The sequence below is a fragment of the Schistosoma mansoni genome, chromosome 1, assembly GCF_000237925.1.
Source record: "Schistosoma mansoni strain Puerto Rico chromosome 1, complete genome".
NCBI lineage: Eukaryota > Metazoa > Platyhelminthes > Trematoda > Strigeidida > Schistosomatidae > Schistosoma > Schistosoma mansoni.
Genome location: NC_031495.1, coordinates 62837237 through 62850889, shown reverse-complemented (window position 1 = coordinate 62850889; position 13653 = coordinate 62837237). Strand labels below are relative to the sequence as shown.

General features: G+C 33.0%; 1 protein-coding gene across 1 annotated transcript in view; it reads left to right on the top strand.

Annotated features, from left to right (window-relative positions):
* Smp_149640 (hypothetical protein) overlaps positions 1 to 13653 on the top strand; it is a gene marked incomplete at both ends in the record, with an annotated part of 35130 nt that overhangs the window by 16199 nt on the left and 5278 nt on the right. The window contains 7 exons of the mRNA XM_018795146.1: positions 3031 to 3118; positions 4659 to 4890; positions 6166 to 6344; positions 6737 to 6846; positions 8445 to 8665; positions 11423 to 11541; positions 12105 to 12418. Of these exons, the coding sequence (XP_018649488.1) occupies positions 3031 to 3118; positions 4659 to 4890; positions 6166 to 6344; positions 6737 to 6846; positions 8445 to 8665; positions 11423 to 11541; positions 12105 to 12418 (1263 nt within the window). The remainder of the gene's footprint in view (positions 1 to 3030; positions 3119 to 4658; positions 4891 to 6165; positions 6345 to 6736; positions 6847 to 8444; positions 8666 to 11422; positions 11542 to 12104; positions 12419 to 13653) is intronic.

Genomic DNA, 13653 nt, shown 5'->3' with positions numbered 1-13653 from the left:
TCAGCACTGTTTATATAAAGTCACTTCACAGTCTTTTCAGTATTATAAAGTGTAATATAATAAAAAAAATCAGGTAAATGCATTTGGAAATATTGTAGTAATCAGATCTCGAGGTCATTGATGTTTAGGACTGTAGTTGATCAGTCTCTTATTGGCATATGTGCATACTGTGCGTATTGCCTCGATATAGCCTTAATTCACAAGCATGGTAAGCAAAGATGGATAGTGGCTAGCAGTCGACGAAACGCGCGTCCTGGATTCCACTGCTAGACACTATCCATCTTTACTTATTATTTTGCATAGTTTATCGAATAGTATTTTTTCTTTTTAAAATGTGATCTTACTTTAAAACATATATGTTTCCATAGTATTTTACTGTTTCAACCATGACATAAGATTCACTTTGAAAAAATGCAGCTTATCATAGTATTTTATTTGTCATTCATGTTGAATTTCTAATTTCATTGTTTTACCACTGATTAAATCTGTATTCTAGCTTTTGTGGTCTAGTCAGTAAGATAATTTATTTTATCATTAAATGATTTATACTTTCTATTCTGACTTGAATTACATTGTTTTCTCCTATTAAATAATGCTTGATTCAGTTTCATAGCCTGAAAAGTCTTTAATAGATATAATTTTTATTCTTTTTATGTAATGTCAATCTCAGTCTACACAAATGAAGAGTTCAACAAGTTTTCAGTTATTTCACATTGAGCCACTGTTCAACAAAAGCTTGATTGGTGAATTCTTGTCTAGGTTTTCACACTTATCGATGTTAAGAATTATATATAAGTAACTTGTTGGTTAAACAGAAGTATGCAGGAAAAGTTGTATGGTTAACTGTATCGACTTCTAATGATCATAGTTCGGGGTTATTTATTAAAATGACTGAAATATAAGCCGGAAATCGAGAGTAGAACTTTATTCTGTTCAAGTCCTCTTTTTCTAGTAAGAGAGGCATCATTTAAGTGTCTTAATGGAGTTCAGAAACAATAAACCCAGAGAAGACCAAGAAGGTTCCACACTTGGCCTTAGATGTAAATTCTTCACACTTCTATTAGTTTCAAAACATAACCATACTTATCAATGCCTTTCCGTAGATTTATTATATGACCAGAAGGCGTTATTCACTCACATAGATTGAAAGGTCTTATGGTGTTGTTTATTATTGGTAAGTTTTTGGAAAAAAACATTGACCAGCTGAAGGCTTCTTACTCGAATGTACTCCATTTGGTTTGACTTCACTGCCATCACCAAAATCAGTTCTGTTAAATAGTCCCGTTTTCCTAAATTAGTTGTATGGGCAGATTTTGCTCAGAATGGAAATCAGTAGTGATCTCATTCTAGTTTTCCATTCCATTCTTCATAAGAATGAAATGGACTAACAGAAGGCTTTCTTGACTATATTTATACCTAGATTGTATCTCATACTAAATAATTTTCTGGTTTATTTAATTTTTCATTGTACTACTGCTCCTCCTCGGTTTTTTCACTATATTAAAACTCCTTTTAAGTTGAACATTTTTCGGTACCTTATTGTATCATAATTCACGTATTCAAGACAATAAGTAAAACAACCCATATATTATTATATCCTGCTGTACTTCTACCATTTTCTCACTTACTTGTTTCGTTTTTGTTATCCAAATTACCATCATACGGGGTCTGATTAAAGAGTTAGACTATCAACCACTAAGTTACAGGTTTAAATCCCTTCCTACTTCATTTTTAGCGACCGGGTAGTATCATAAGCTCTTACGCTCAAAGTGTGACTTTAAGCCAGGTGTATGAATTTTTACTTGATAAATAAGTTAATAATAATGATAAATCACCTTCCTATGTTGATATTTTCATCCCGTAATTTATCTGATGGTTCCTCGTTATCATTGTCCGTCAGTTGAAAAATAATCCTTAACATTTAGTTCACGCATTAATTAGATTATTGCTCGTTTTTCCGAAATAAATCTTTGACTTTTGTCCCAGTCTTCATGCCACATATACTAGTGATAGTTAGAGATAGGAAAATGCGTCGTTTCTACATCTTACTTTCGCGAAAATAAAGTTAGAAATCTGAAAGAATTAAACAGTGCATGAGTAAGGACAACAGTAAGTCATTCTTATTCCCTGATCTTTATAATAGTACAGGGAAAAGGCAGTCTACTTGAGGGATGGTTATGCAAAAGGTAGAATAAGGGAAAAATAGAACTTGAGGCCAACATGGTTTTAGTAGCAAGTGTTTTGGAATTTCATGGGAAAACAGCATGAATGACACTAGGGTACATTTCTATTAATCTTTAACTACAGTCCTTAATTATGAATTTTCGCTAATCCTGCTTACGAGGCCATATTGTGGACTTACATTGTGTTATTGAATTCAGATTTACAGTTAACTTAGCGGCAAACAATGTTTGGGCTCACAACAGGTGAGATATAATATAATTAAGGCGTTTGTGCTTACGTGTTGGTTTGTGATTTACATAAAGTTATTGGAAATAAAATGGTTGTCATTCAGATAAGTTTCAGACCATACCGGTTGTTATGTTTATGTTCGGTAGTGGGTGGAAACGGTGGAATTAGATTTCATGCTAGCTGGCACTAGTCAACAAGGAGTACCTGCAATCGTGAGGGGTTTCATACCCCCTCTAAGTTTCAAAACCCGGTCACTCAGTTTAGAGATTTGATACGTTATCACTGAGCTATTGAGGCTGTTACTGACATTGAACTCTATCAATTAAGTCACAATGTGGTCATTAGTTTAAGTGATTCGATTAGCTCTGAGGTCTAGGCAAGTATCATGTCAACGCACTAATCACTGATCACTCACTGCGAGTTATTTTTTATGAAAAACAGTTTATCATATTTAGTATTCCGATGCGATCAAGATTTTCTTTGGTGCGTATTTCTATGATGTCAATTGGATTCAGTGGGTTTTTCTTTTCATTTCCTCGATGCTAATAGTTTCATCATTGAGATCCTTCTATGAGTTTTCTGTTACAATCATTAATAACATTTTCATAATGTTTTCAGGGGTATGCCTCAAAAAGATGCAGAAATATCATTTTTAAAGAATGTGAAGAAATTATCATTTTATGGTGTTGAATTACATCCAATAAAGGTAATCCTTTTTTATTTCATTTTACTTCTGTGTGACAATCATGTAGAGGAAGTCTATCATGTTGGATTTTTTTTTTTGATTCATGAGTCATATTTTAATTTGGAATATCTAGAAGCATCAGATATTTAGTCCACTTTAAATTCTGTCTACTAATAATTTATTGAGTAGTAACGTCACTATCGATTATCACTTAATGGACCATTTGAACGCTTGGATTAGTACTGCTGTTATGATCGAAGTATGTAAAATTAAGTTAAACTGATTAGGTAATGGTTAGAAAATTATTCTTTTTAGCAGGAAAAGCAGTGTTCGTTACAGTTTTCTAGTAGATATGTGTAGACACATGTTCATTAAATCATAATATATTGACTAGTTATCTTAACTGGAATGATAGTTTAATAATATAAAGTATATTTTTAAAAACAGTCAATGTTTTTCATGTGAATGTTTGTTCATTTTACCTATATGGTGTCTTATAGCCAAATTCCCAAGGTTTTTTGAAGATACATATAATCTTACGTGATTAAGTTGATTGACCTTGAGTCTGGATATCCATTTTTGGTTGATATATTGATGGACAATAAGGATTTGAAATATGTACCACTTCTTCATCTAATTTATTTATTCCCACAACAATTGTTAATGTAAGAGTTTATACTCGCTTCTTTGTTGGCATTTTGATTTCGAGTCCCATTCAAGACGTCAGTACTGAAAGTTTAGAACATATAGCCGATTGGATCAAACACGCATTCTGGAGTCCATTGTTAACCATTGTTCAGAATGTAGCAGACTTCTGAAGAACTCAAACAATATAAAGGTATTCATTCAAGATGTCTATTTACCGACAGAGACTGATCGAATTCAATCTTATTCATCCACAATAGGAAAATATGAATCCTTACAAATACTATCTCGATTGTGAATATTTATCTGGAAATTGTTAGAAAAGAAGAATGATAACAGTATTGCCATGTATAAACGGTACATCAGATAATATACGTAGGGTTTTTAAGGAACAAGATAAATACTAAATATAAGCCAGCAAAATTACTCTTAGTAATATTTTGTTGATTATGTAAACTCATGTGCACAAAGCAGCTCACTTAGCACTTAGCCTATTTGCACTGAACTATATGGGTAAGCGTTTTACTTTCTTATAAGTTATCGAGTCCTGTAGATAAGACCAAACAGTAAATCAACAATAGCTACTTTTAGTCACAAAGATCGTAAGTAGTATTATAAACTGTGACTGTGATCTGAGTATTACTATACCTTCATCCACCTGGTTCTGAGTTCGAATCTGTTCGTCACCTTGGTTTGTCTCATTTAGCTAGTTGGTACGTTGTCTTAATTATAGATTTTATTTTTGTCATTACTTGTAAGTATAATACATAGTAAAACTTTAGAAAACTTGTACTCTGGCTAGAGTCTATAAGTCATTTTGTAGACGTTAAGGAATATGTTTTTCTAACTTTTAGGTTAATTGAATATATATATATATATATATATACTTGCTTTATTATGTTCATTTTGATTGTAGAAGTTTCACGCTAGTTATATTTCATCTGGTTCTTTTAAAAATGTAACAAAAAAATTGGCCAATTCGTTTTCTACTCGTTCTCGAACTAGTTCCGTTGAATCTTATCATAATTTTATTGATACTTCAAGTATTGGTTCTAATCAATTACTTAACTCGAACAGGACACACAATTCATTATCTATATCTGGCTTGAAATCATCCCTACGACGAATGTTTAGTGTTAAATCTCAAGGTTAGTTGATACTTTGATATTTTGAATACGTTTCCTTTCATTTACATATGGTCTTGGTATCTGATTATTCTCGAACCTTTCAGTCGAGTTAGCAATTCTGAGGTTAGATGTAAAGTACTAAGTAAGAATGACAAATCGATTGACTAGGTAGTGAATATTTATGGTCTGAGATGGTTAGGTTATACATTATGTATACTCGACGCGCGGTGATGGACAGTGTAAGAGTAGGTTGAAAGAGAGCTTGGGAAAACCAAGCCAAGATTTGTGATCAGTCTATACAGATATTGACTATTATTAGGTACATAATAACTGGTTGGGGTTCGCGTGCTTATCATAACCAATTGTTAGAGACTTTTAATGACATGACTCAAAATGTCACAAATGCATTCACTGGTTATTTTTCCTTAGATCCGAATTTTCTAAATTCCTTACAATTTTTATCTATTTTTGTTTCAATAACTTATATTTTCTTCTCGAATCTCATATTGAATCTTTTCTATTACCACTAATACTGTTACTACTCTTAATACTCTGGGATTTATCTTGACAGTTTCATCTTTTTGTCCTAATCGGATATGACAATCTGAATCGATGTTAGGGAAGTCCTATTCCCTGTCTTCTAGCGGCGGGAGTGTTGTTTACGAAATCGAGAGGACGAAAAGCGAATGTCCGGCGCTTTAACCGGGTTGGTGGACACGGAAAGTCCACCTAAGGGAGTTGGAAAACCTCGATTCCAAACCAATGATGCTCATAGGGTCCGGTATCCTGAGGGGACAAATGGCGTATGAACCAATCGTCGGTCACCGGCTACCATGGGACTGCATCTCCTCACGATGCTCCACTGCTTTGTGGATCAGACCTTTAGGTCAAAGACTCCGGTTGTGGCCCCCTAATGAAACCACCTGCTTCAGTTTGGGCCCCCGGGTAGTATCATAGCCTTCACACAAATTGAATTTGTGTGGCGCATATATATCTGGTGCCCCTTTGTATCAGTATTTATGTGCTTAAATAAATTAATAAACCGATGTACATATGTGCCAGGTTCTACGTTGGATTTGACTGACTGACTAGCTGGATTATTCCCATATTAATACTTTTTTTCTGCTCTTATATTCTAAGAATTCTTTTTCCAGCGCTGTTCTTGTCCATAATAAATGAGTTTTGTTCATTAATAAACTTAGATATTTAATTATTTAAACAAATTACTTTTAACTTGTTCGTTTAAAAAAAGTTCTCATTTGTGTTTTGTATTTTCTTATTTGGACCAATTTTTAGATCAACCATTATTTCCTTTTGCATTTAATGATTATCCGAATTTCGATTTTTCTTTGGGAGTATATTTTGCTGGTTTATTTCTACAATGGGGTCATATACGTTTATCACATTATAAATGGTCTCGGATTGTGAAAATCTGCTTCTATTTAGATGAATTTTGTTTAGTTGTCAAAAGTAATGTAAGTCTGTTTTACGGTTTTTACTTTGTTATAAATCAATGGGCTTTCAATTAATTATTAAGATTTAAGACAACTTCCTTTTTGTACGGTTTCTTAGGGGTAAAATTTATTTGTAAGGTATTTACAAGTCATTGTACTCAAAGTTTTGAATTATTATTGAATTCTGACTGAGCTTGATTAGTGATGTTAATACAGAACGAATTCTACCTATTGGCAATGTTGTTCGATTAACGGTATTGTGAGATCATCAATCCAACTACATCGTTCATACTAATATTCTGTCTAGTTGATTAGAGGCTATAAATATATACACATATATAAATATACATCCTTTAGTATTTATTGTATTCACAGCTGAAAGTGGTTCTATCTACCTGTGTTTTTTATTTCAGCATATTAAATCTTCATCGAGTCCCCGTATTTTACTGAAGTGTAAATTTGCCTTCCAAAAACTAGCCAGACGTTTCTATAGAGCATGTGTTGAACATCATATGTTTTTTAAGTAAGTCTTTTTATTGAGCATTTTTTTGTACTCAAAGACATTGTAGTAACGTAGATTTTTTGGTAGGGATGCTTATAAATTCTAATCATTATACATAGTAAACGTTGAAAACTTATTTTAGGAATTGCTTATCAGTGAAATGAAGTGTCTCTTGTAAATAATTCAGTTGGTTTCTATGTTATTCATAGTCTGTTTCGAAAAAAAATTGATATTATTGTGTATCGATTGAATTTTACATACTTCAGGTAAACACAATAACTGTTGGGGATGTCAAATCCCCAGAACTTACTTGGTAAATGGCTTAATTTTTTAATTTTATTTTGAAAATTTGAATTTCCTTGTTTTCGCGCCGAAGGCGCTCTTTTCAGCTTCAAGTCGTATTTCCCACATGCTACTGGTCTGTTGTATCTTTGAGTGTGCTATCTTGTAATGCTGCCCAAGGACAAATTATCGCTGTATATATACGTTTGAGTTTTTTCCCCTTATGACTTGCTTGTACTCGGCTGCTTACGGAATATATATTCCCCTACTTCGCCTTGGACTTCTTCCTCTAGTTAGCGGGGCCTGGGACAACGGATTAGATTAGCCTATCGTGCCATTGTGTCATTGGCCTCCGTTTGTTACCGAGAAAATCGACTTAGCTCAAGCATATCAACAACGAAATCAATTCAATAGTTATGGTGATATTTTTGGAGAATCAGACAAAATCAGTATACTATATGAATTAGATGAATAAAATGATTAAATATATTCTCTTTATTAAAAATAATCACGAGTTATATAACAACAAATATTCAACAATTTTCTCTAATTGTCTAATTAACTGGAACCAAGTAGCTTATAGTTTCCAACTTATCTCTGCATAATAGACAAACTTGAGTGTTTAGTCGAATTTTATCGCTAAATCACCAATCCTCCTTCCCCTCAGTATAAACAGTGTGTTGGGATAATTTGTGATCCCCTTTTGTGTAGCACAAGACTATGTTGTCTTAATTGATGTGTTTTCCCAATTTCATTGGTTCAATTATGCTTTTACACCTAACTTTGAAATCACTCACATAGCTATTTGTTTGCATACAAAGTATGCTTCAGATCAACGAACATTCAATGCAATATACCATCTACATTTACCATTGTCAATTATAATACGAGAATCGATTGTTTTCGGCAATTTGGTGCTCTTCGAGTAGGTCTTTTGGTATTAAGTCCTAAAAAGGATATCATTACATCTTCGTGAACTAAACAATGAGTTGTTATGCATTTGGTTTCATTAGTGTTTGTAGATATGAATCACTTTACGGAGTAATTAATCCATTAAAGTTATTCTATGAAGTTTTACTTACTACTAGTCACTGGCTATTGCTACAATGATATTTTTAAATTCAACTGAGTGAATCACTGACTGATACTTGTACTTTGGTATGATGTTATTTGGTATCATTGCTATATATAGATTGACATTGTTCATTCACATACACTATTTCCTTGTTTCCACCCTACTTAATTATTGTTATTTTCGAATAACGCTGAATAATTGAAATGAGTTTCTTTTGTATGTGTGCATGTATTGATGTTCTCGTTTTTTTCCTTTTTTGTAGGATTCACTGCAAACACTTAGTACATTCAAATATTAATAAACGAGAATCTTGTAAAACGGAACCTATTGTTTTACCTGTAAATCATACATTACATGTAAATAATGAATTATTAAATCATTCAGTATCTATAAATGGCCCTTGTAGTATTAAACTATTGTCTGTGAGTAATTTACAATCACCTAAACTACCAGCCACGCCTACACGATCAGAATTTGAACTAGGTATGTTAGATTAGCACATAAAACTGTCTAATGATGTCTATTTTTTACTAGATTTTTTCTAGTTATCTTTAAGTGTTATTACTTACTTACTTACGCCTGTTACCCCTCATCGAGGAGCGTAGGCCGCTCACTAGCATTCTCCATCCAACTCTGTCCTGAGCCTTCCTTTCCAGTTCTTTCCAGTTTCTATTCATCCTTTTCATATCTGCTATTATTATTAGTTGATGGAAATGTGGATTATTTTTGGGATAATTCCTACACTTCCTGATAACTATTATTAAATAACTCATAACGGTGCATAAATTTCAGAAGACAATACAACGTGTTGACTACCATTTACTGTTGTACAGCTCAGATCACAAAGCTACAAAAACACGAAGCGAATACGAATAGAAGTGGAAACGCAAATGAATGCGAGCGAACGAATAAATAGGGTTTAAGAAGTCATATATATATATATATATATATATATATATATATATAAGTTCAGGGGGGAACTAACATGTAAACTAGTAAGAGGAATATATGTGTAGGTTGTAACATGATAACACAAAAAATATAGACAAACTGTTACTGACCTAGCGACACTGTTAAATAAGTTATTTGAAGCGGTTAGTAAAATTAAACGTATACAGGCTCAAGTTTAGAGGAAGTGCTATAAACTTTGGTGTTTCACTTGTGGGTCATCAGCACAATCCTGATAAAAATGTTTGTATGTTTATCATTGGACGAATCAACATATTAGAGTTCAACTTAATGATGAAAAAGTTAGAAATATATTGCATAAGGAGTTAGTCAACTGTTGAAACGATATCCACTTTAAGGTAGCTTAGTATAATATCCAAAAAGTTTAGGAAAAATCACTGGATTTCAGCTACACCTTACAGAACTGATTGTTACTTAGAAACCCATCCTGTCTGTCTCTTAAGAAGATTAGAAACAAAGGCAGCCTACGCAATGATCGTGAAGAGTGATAGGTAGCATAAGCAGAACAGACGGAAAAGGCAGCAGCGATAGGTGACAGTAGACCACTGTTCAGATATCAAAGAAACTAGTGTTAAGAATCCAGATGTCAGTGAAATTATCTCGGAAAAAGATGAGGCTATTAATCACTCTCAATCCAGGAGATGGAACTTATGGACAAAACATTTTAAGGGACAGTTCAACTGGCTTTCAGGTACACCTCAGTTATCCACTATCTCCAAGTAGCCTAAATGGTAAACTGATGTAAGTCTTCCAACTCTTAGTGAGGTTGAAATGGCTATAAGTAATCTAAAGCAATGTAAGTCAGCAGAGTCTAATGGACTAGCCCCTGAAAATTTTAAGGATGATAGTCCAGCTTCAAAAGTTCGGTCAACGTAGACGTTAGCTGGAATCTGAGAACTGGCTGCAGTTCCATCTGTCTGGTCTCGGTTGCTGATCGTCCCAGTCTAGAAGAAAGGACTAAAAGTCCCTTGTGACAATCTCCGAGTAATCAGTTTAATTAATATAGTGTATAAAATATTAGCCCCAATAATACTTCGGTGTCTAACTAATTCTTGTGAAGAGCTAATTCGAGAAAACCGAGCTGATTTAAGACCTGCGTGTCAGTGTGTGAACCGAATATTCACTCTTTTTCAGGTTCTCGAAAACGGTCATACTTTTCGATGTCTGACTATTGTTGTTTGTTCCGGGGCAGTGCCAGTCATTGTAAGACATACCGAAGAATGATGTTTACCTTTTATATGCTGTCGACTCGAACACTACTGGTTGGGCCAAAGACTTACTATGAACTGTCATTATAGTTGATAACTTAAAACGGTGTTCATCAGGATTTTCCGCTTTCCTCACTTTTATTTAGCTTTGTCATAAGCATGTTTTCAGAGATAACACTTTCATCGTCTGACTTTTCATGAATCGATCTTCTACCACGAGATTCACTTGTTGACTTAGAATACGCAGATGATATAGCTCTATTTTATGAAGATGCTGACAAAATGCAGTGTTTTCTGATCACCTCAAGGAACAATGCAAGCATGTTTGGAATGCGGTTCTCTCCCTCTAAATGTAAAATGTCACTTCTGGATGGGTTTGTGTCATCGCCCGTTCTACTTTATGACGGTGAAAAGTGACCTTTAGAAATAGAGGATATTCTTAAGTTTCTGGTATTCGTTCACAGGTGTCTTCGAACGATTGATCCTGTATTTTGAAACCACGGCGTAAGCAATGCCTAGGTTAAAAATCGAGTACCAGGTAAATATGAGGAATCGACAGATGAAGTGGTAAATCTTAACTAACTGAGGTGGTTGGGACACGTGCAGATGCATCCGTTCTTTTTCTTTCCCCAAATTCTGAGATTTTACATCCATTTTTACTGCAATAAGCGATAAGTTTCATTTGCATATAAAACTTGGCCTCTTATGAAATCATAATTACTTTTGATGGGGTTTTGTTCTCTGGGCTGGATGGTTTGGTCGTGGAGCTTTCATCGTCCTTCTGAACGACATCATCAGCACAAACTTCATGTTTTTTTAATTTCAGTAGATGCTATCATGTTCATCTAGTGAAAACATTAGACTTGTAGTTTGAACCTATCAGTTTTAAAATCTAGTTCTGTTAACCATTTAGTTAGTTGTTGAAATTACATTTCAGACTTTCGTTTTGTTGTATTTCATAAATTAATGCATCAATATTACTGTGTTGTTTATTTTAGATATCTATATGATTTAATAAATTGTTCACAAATCTTCTATTCTTTTAATTTGATTTCTTTTGTAGATCAGCCACATTCATCAAACGCACAATTAAATAATTGTGAATTTTCTGAGTATTCTGAAGAACGTGTACATACTCCTCAGACAGATTCGAAATCTCGAACGAATATGGATTCACATAAGGTAATTCTATACCTTATGTTTGTATAAGTCCTATTGTCATGAATGGGTAAAATGGACTCCTATTTAGTCAGCGCTGTACAGATAGAAAAACAAGATAGTTATGAGCAATAGTCTGTTGGAAAAAATGTCCTTCAGATCACCAATTTGAATAGTACAGAGCATTCAATTTATCTTTCTGTATCGTTTTGACGCATAAAGTTACATATACAGATTACAAGTTATTACATGACTGTATTTGTCTTTAATGAAATGCATCATTTTTATTTAGGAAATAACTTTAACACAAATGATAGAACGATGTGTTAAAAATGTTTGACACTAGTTCCACAGTAATTTTTGATCCATAAATCGAATATTTGTACAAAAATGAAAAGATTACCACGTGATTTCTGGGGATCTAACACCCCCAACATTCTTTGTTAAAGTACAGTAAACTAAACAAGTATAATGTAGACTGTTTTTTGTTTGGATGCATATTGTTCTACAATATTTAGGCAAATTAATTTTATTTTTGAGTAAATAACTTCCATTCATCTGCCTTTTGTCAAATTTTTTAAAAATAGAACATCTACTCGAATGGCCATTTACTTCTACCGTGTACTTCAAATGAACTATCGACACGAAGTGCTTCATTTAGTCATTTAGACAATTATTCAGTTGCTCATATTCCTAGTCCAATTGAATGTTCTAGTCGTTTAGATATTTTAAATTCTTCTGTAAATGATGATAATATTGATGATAGATGTAGATCTGCAAATATTCCATCATATGATTGTTTACAAATATCAGACGATCGAAATTCAAATTCTTTCGATTGTTTATGTCGTATTACATCAACTCAAACTGATATACATTCATCATTTAATATAAATGATAAGTAAGCTTGTAATATAGATTTTTATTTGCAGTGTACGGTGACTTGTTAATGTTTGCTTCCTTAAGAATTTTTTCTACATCAATTATTAATTCTTAATTTACAAGGTGATTAAATTGTTCACATCATTTAACATTTCCTCAAGTTTTATAGGTTCTCAGACTTCTAGTTTACTTTGTAATTATTAGTGTTTATCATCAAGAAGCTTTTAGAGAGTTCGGAGTGAAAATTATGCATATCATTTAATACTACAATGCTAATCCTCAATCGTGATTAGTTTTTCGTATATTTGGAAAGGAATATTATTTAATTGTTCTTTATCCCAAGTTAATCGGCGTTTCAATAGAGTTGGTGACCAAGTATATCATCATATGTATTTGGTTTTGTGTCATCTTGTCATTTAAAAGAGGTAATTATCATGGTTAGATGGATTAAAATGTAACAGGTACATGGAAATTCGTCTGCATAACAACATAGCAGATTCTTAGGTTATGGATTCCAGAAATGTTTGTTAATTAGATAAGCTATTGAATATTAGTAAGTAATATTATTCATACGAAAAAGATAGCAGATGAGAAAGAAATTTGTAATTAGGTGGCAGATTTGATAGTATTCTCTTTAAAAGTCTGTCAAAAATCGTTTCATTTATTCTTTTCTACGTTTTATACTGTGTGTCATACACTATTAGATGTTTTATTTCAACAAATATGAAATATATGTCTATGTGAATCCTTATTTCCATTTCTATCGTCAACAACCATTAGCCATTAGAAAAACACTGCGAATCATCGAGGATAGTAATGTTTCGTGACAATGCTTATAAAATTATAGTCGTAAAACTTATTATGACCTAGTTCAGTCAACCTCATACTAATAAATCTGATCTAAAAAGTTATGGCTGAAGAAGTCGAGTTGAAAAGAATGAAACTCAGAGAACATCGGTTAACATTGGAAAAACTAATGTTAATTAATTTAGATCATACAAACTTAGTGAGACGAACTCTCGGCTAAGAAATATTACTCACTGAAACTGATTATGAATTTAGCTTGAACCGTTCGGCGGAACATAAAAGTAGTGATTCGAAGAGTCCTTAGCTAACAGGAGTTCTAAAAACACGTCATGAGGAGAATGAAACTTATTGTCATTAAGAAAATTCAGCGGAGAAAATCTTTTTTTTCAATGAAATCATTTACTTAAGCTGTACATTCGTATTTAAAGTTGTATAGTAAGGGAGGTC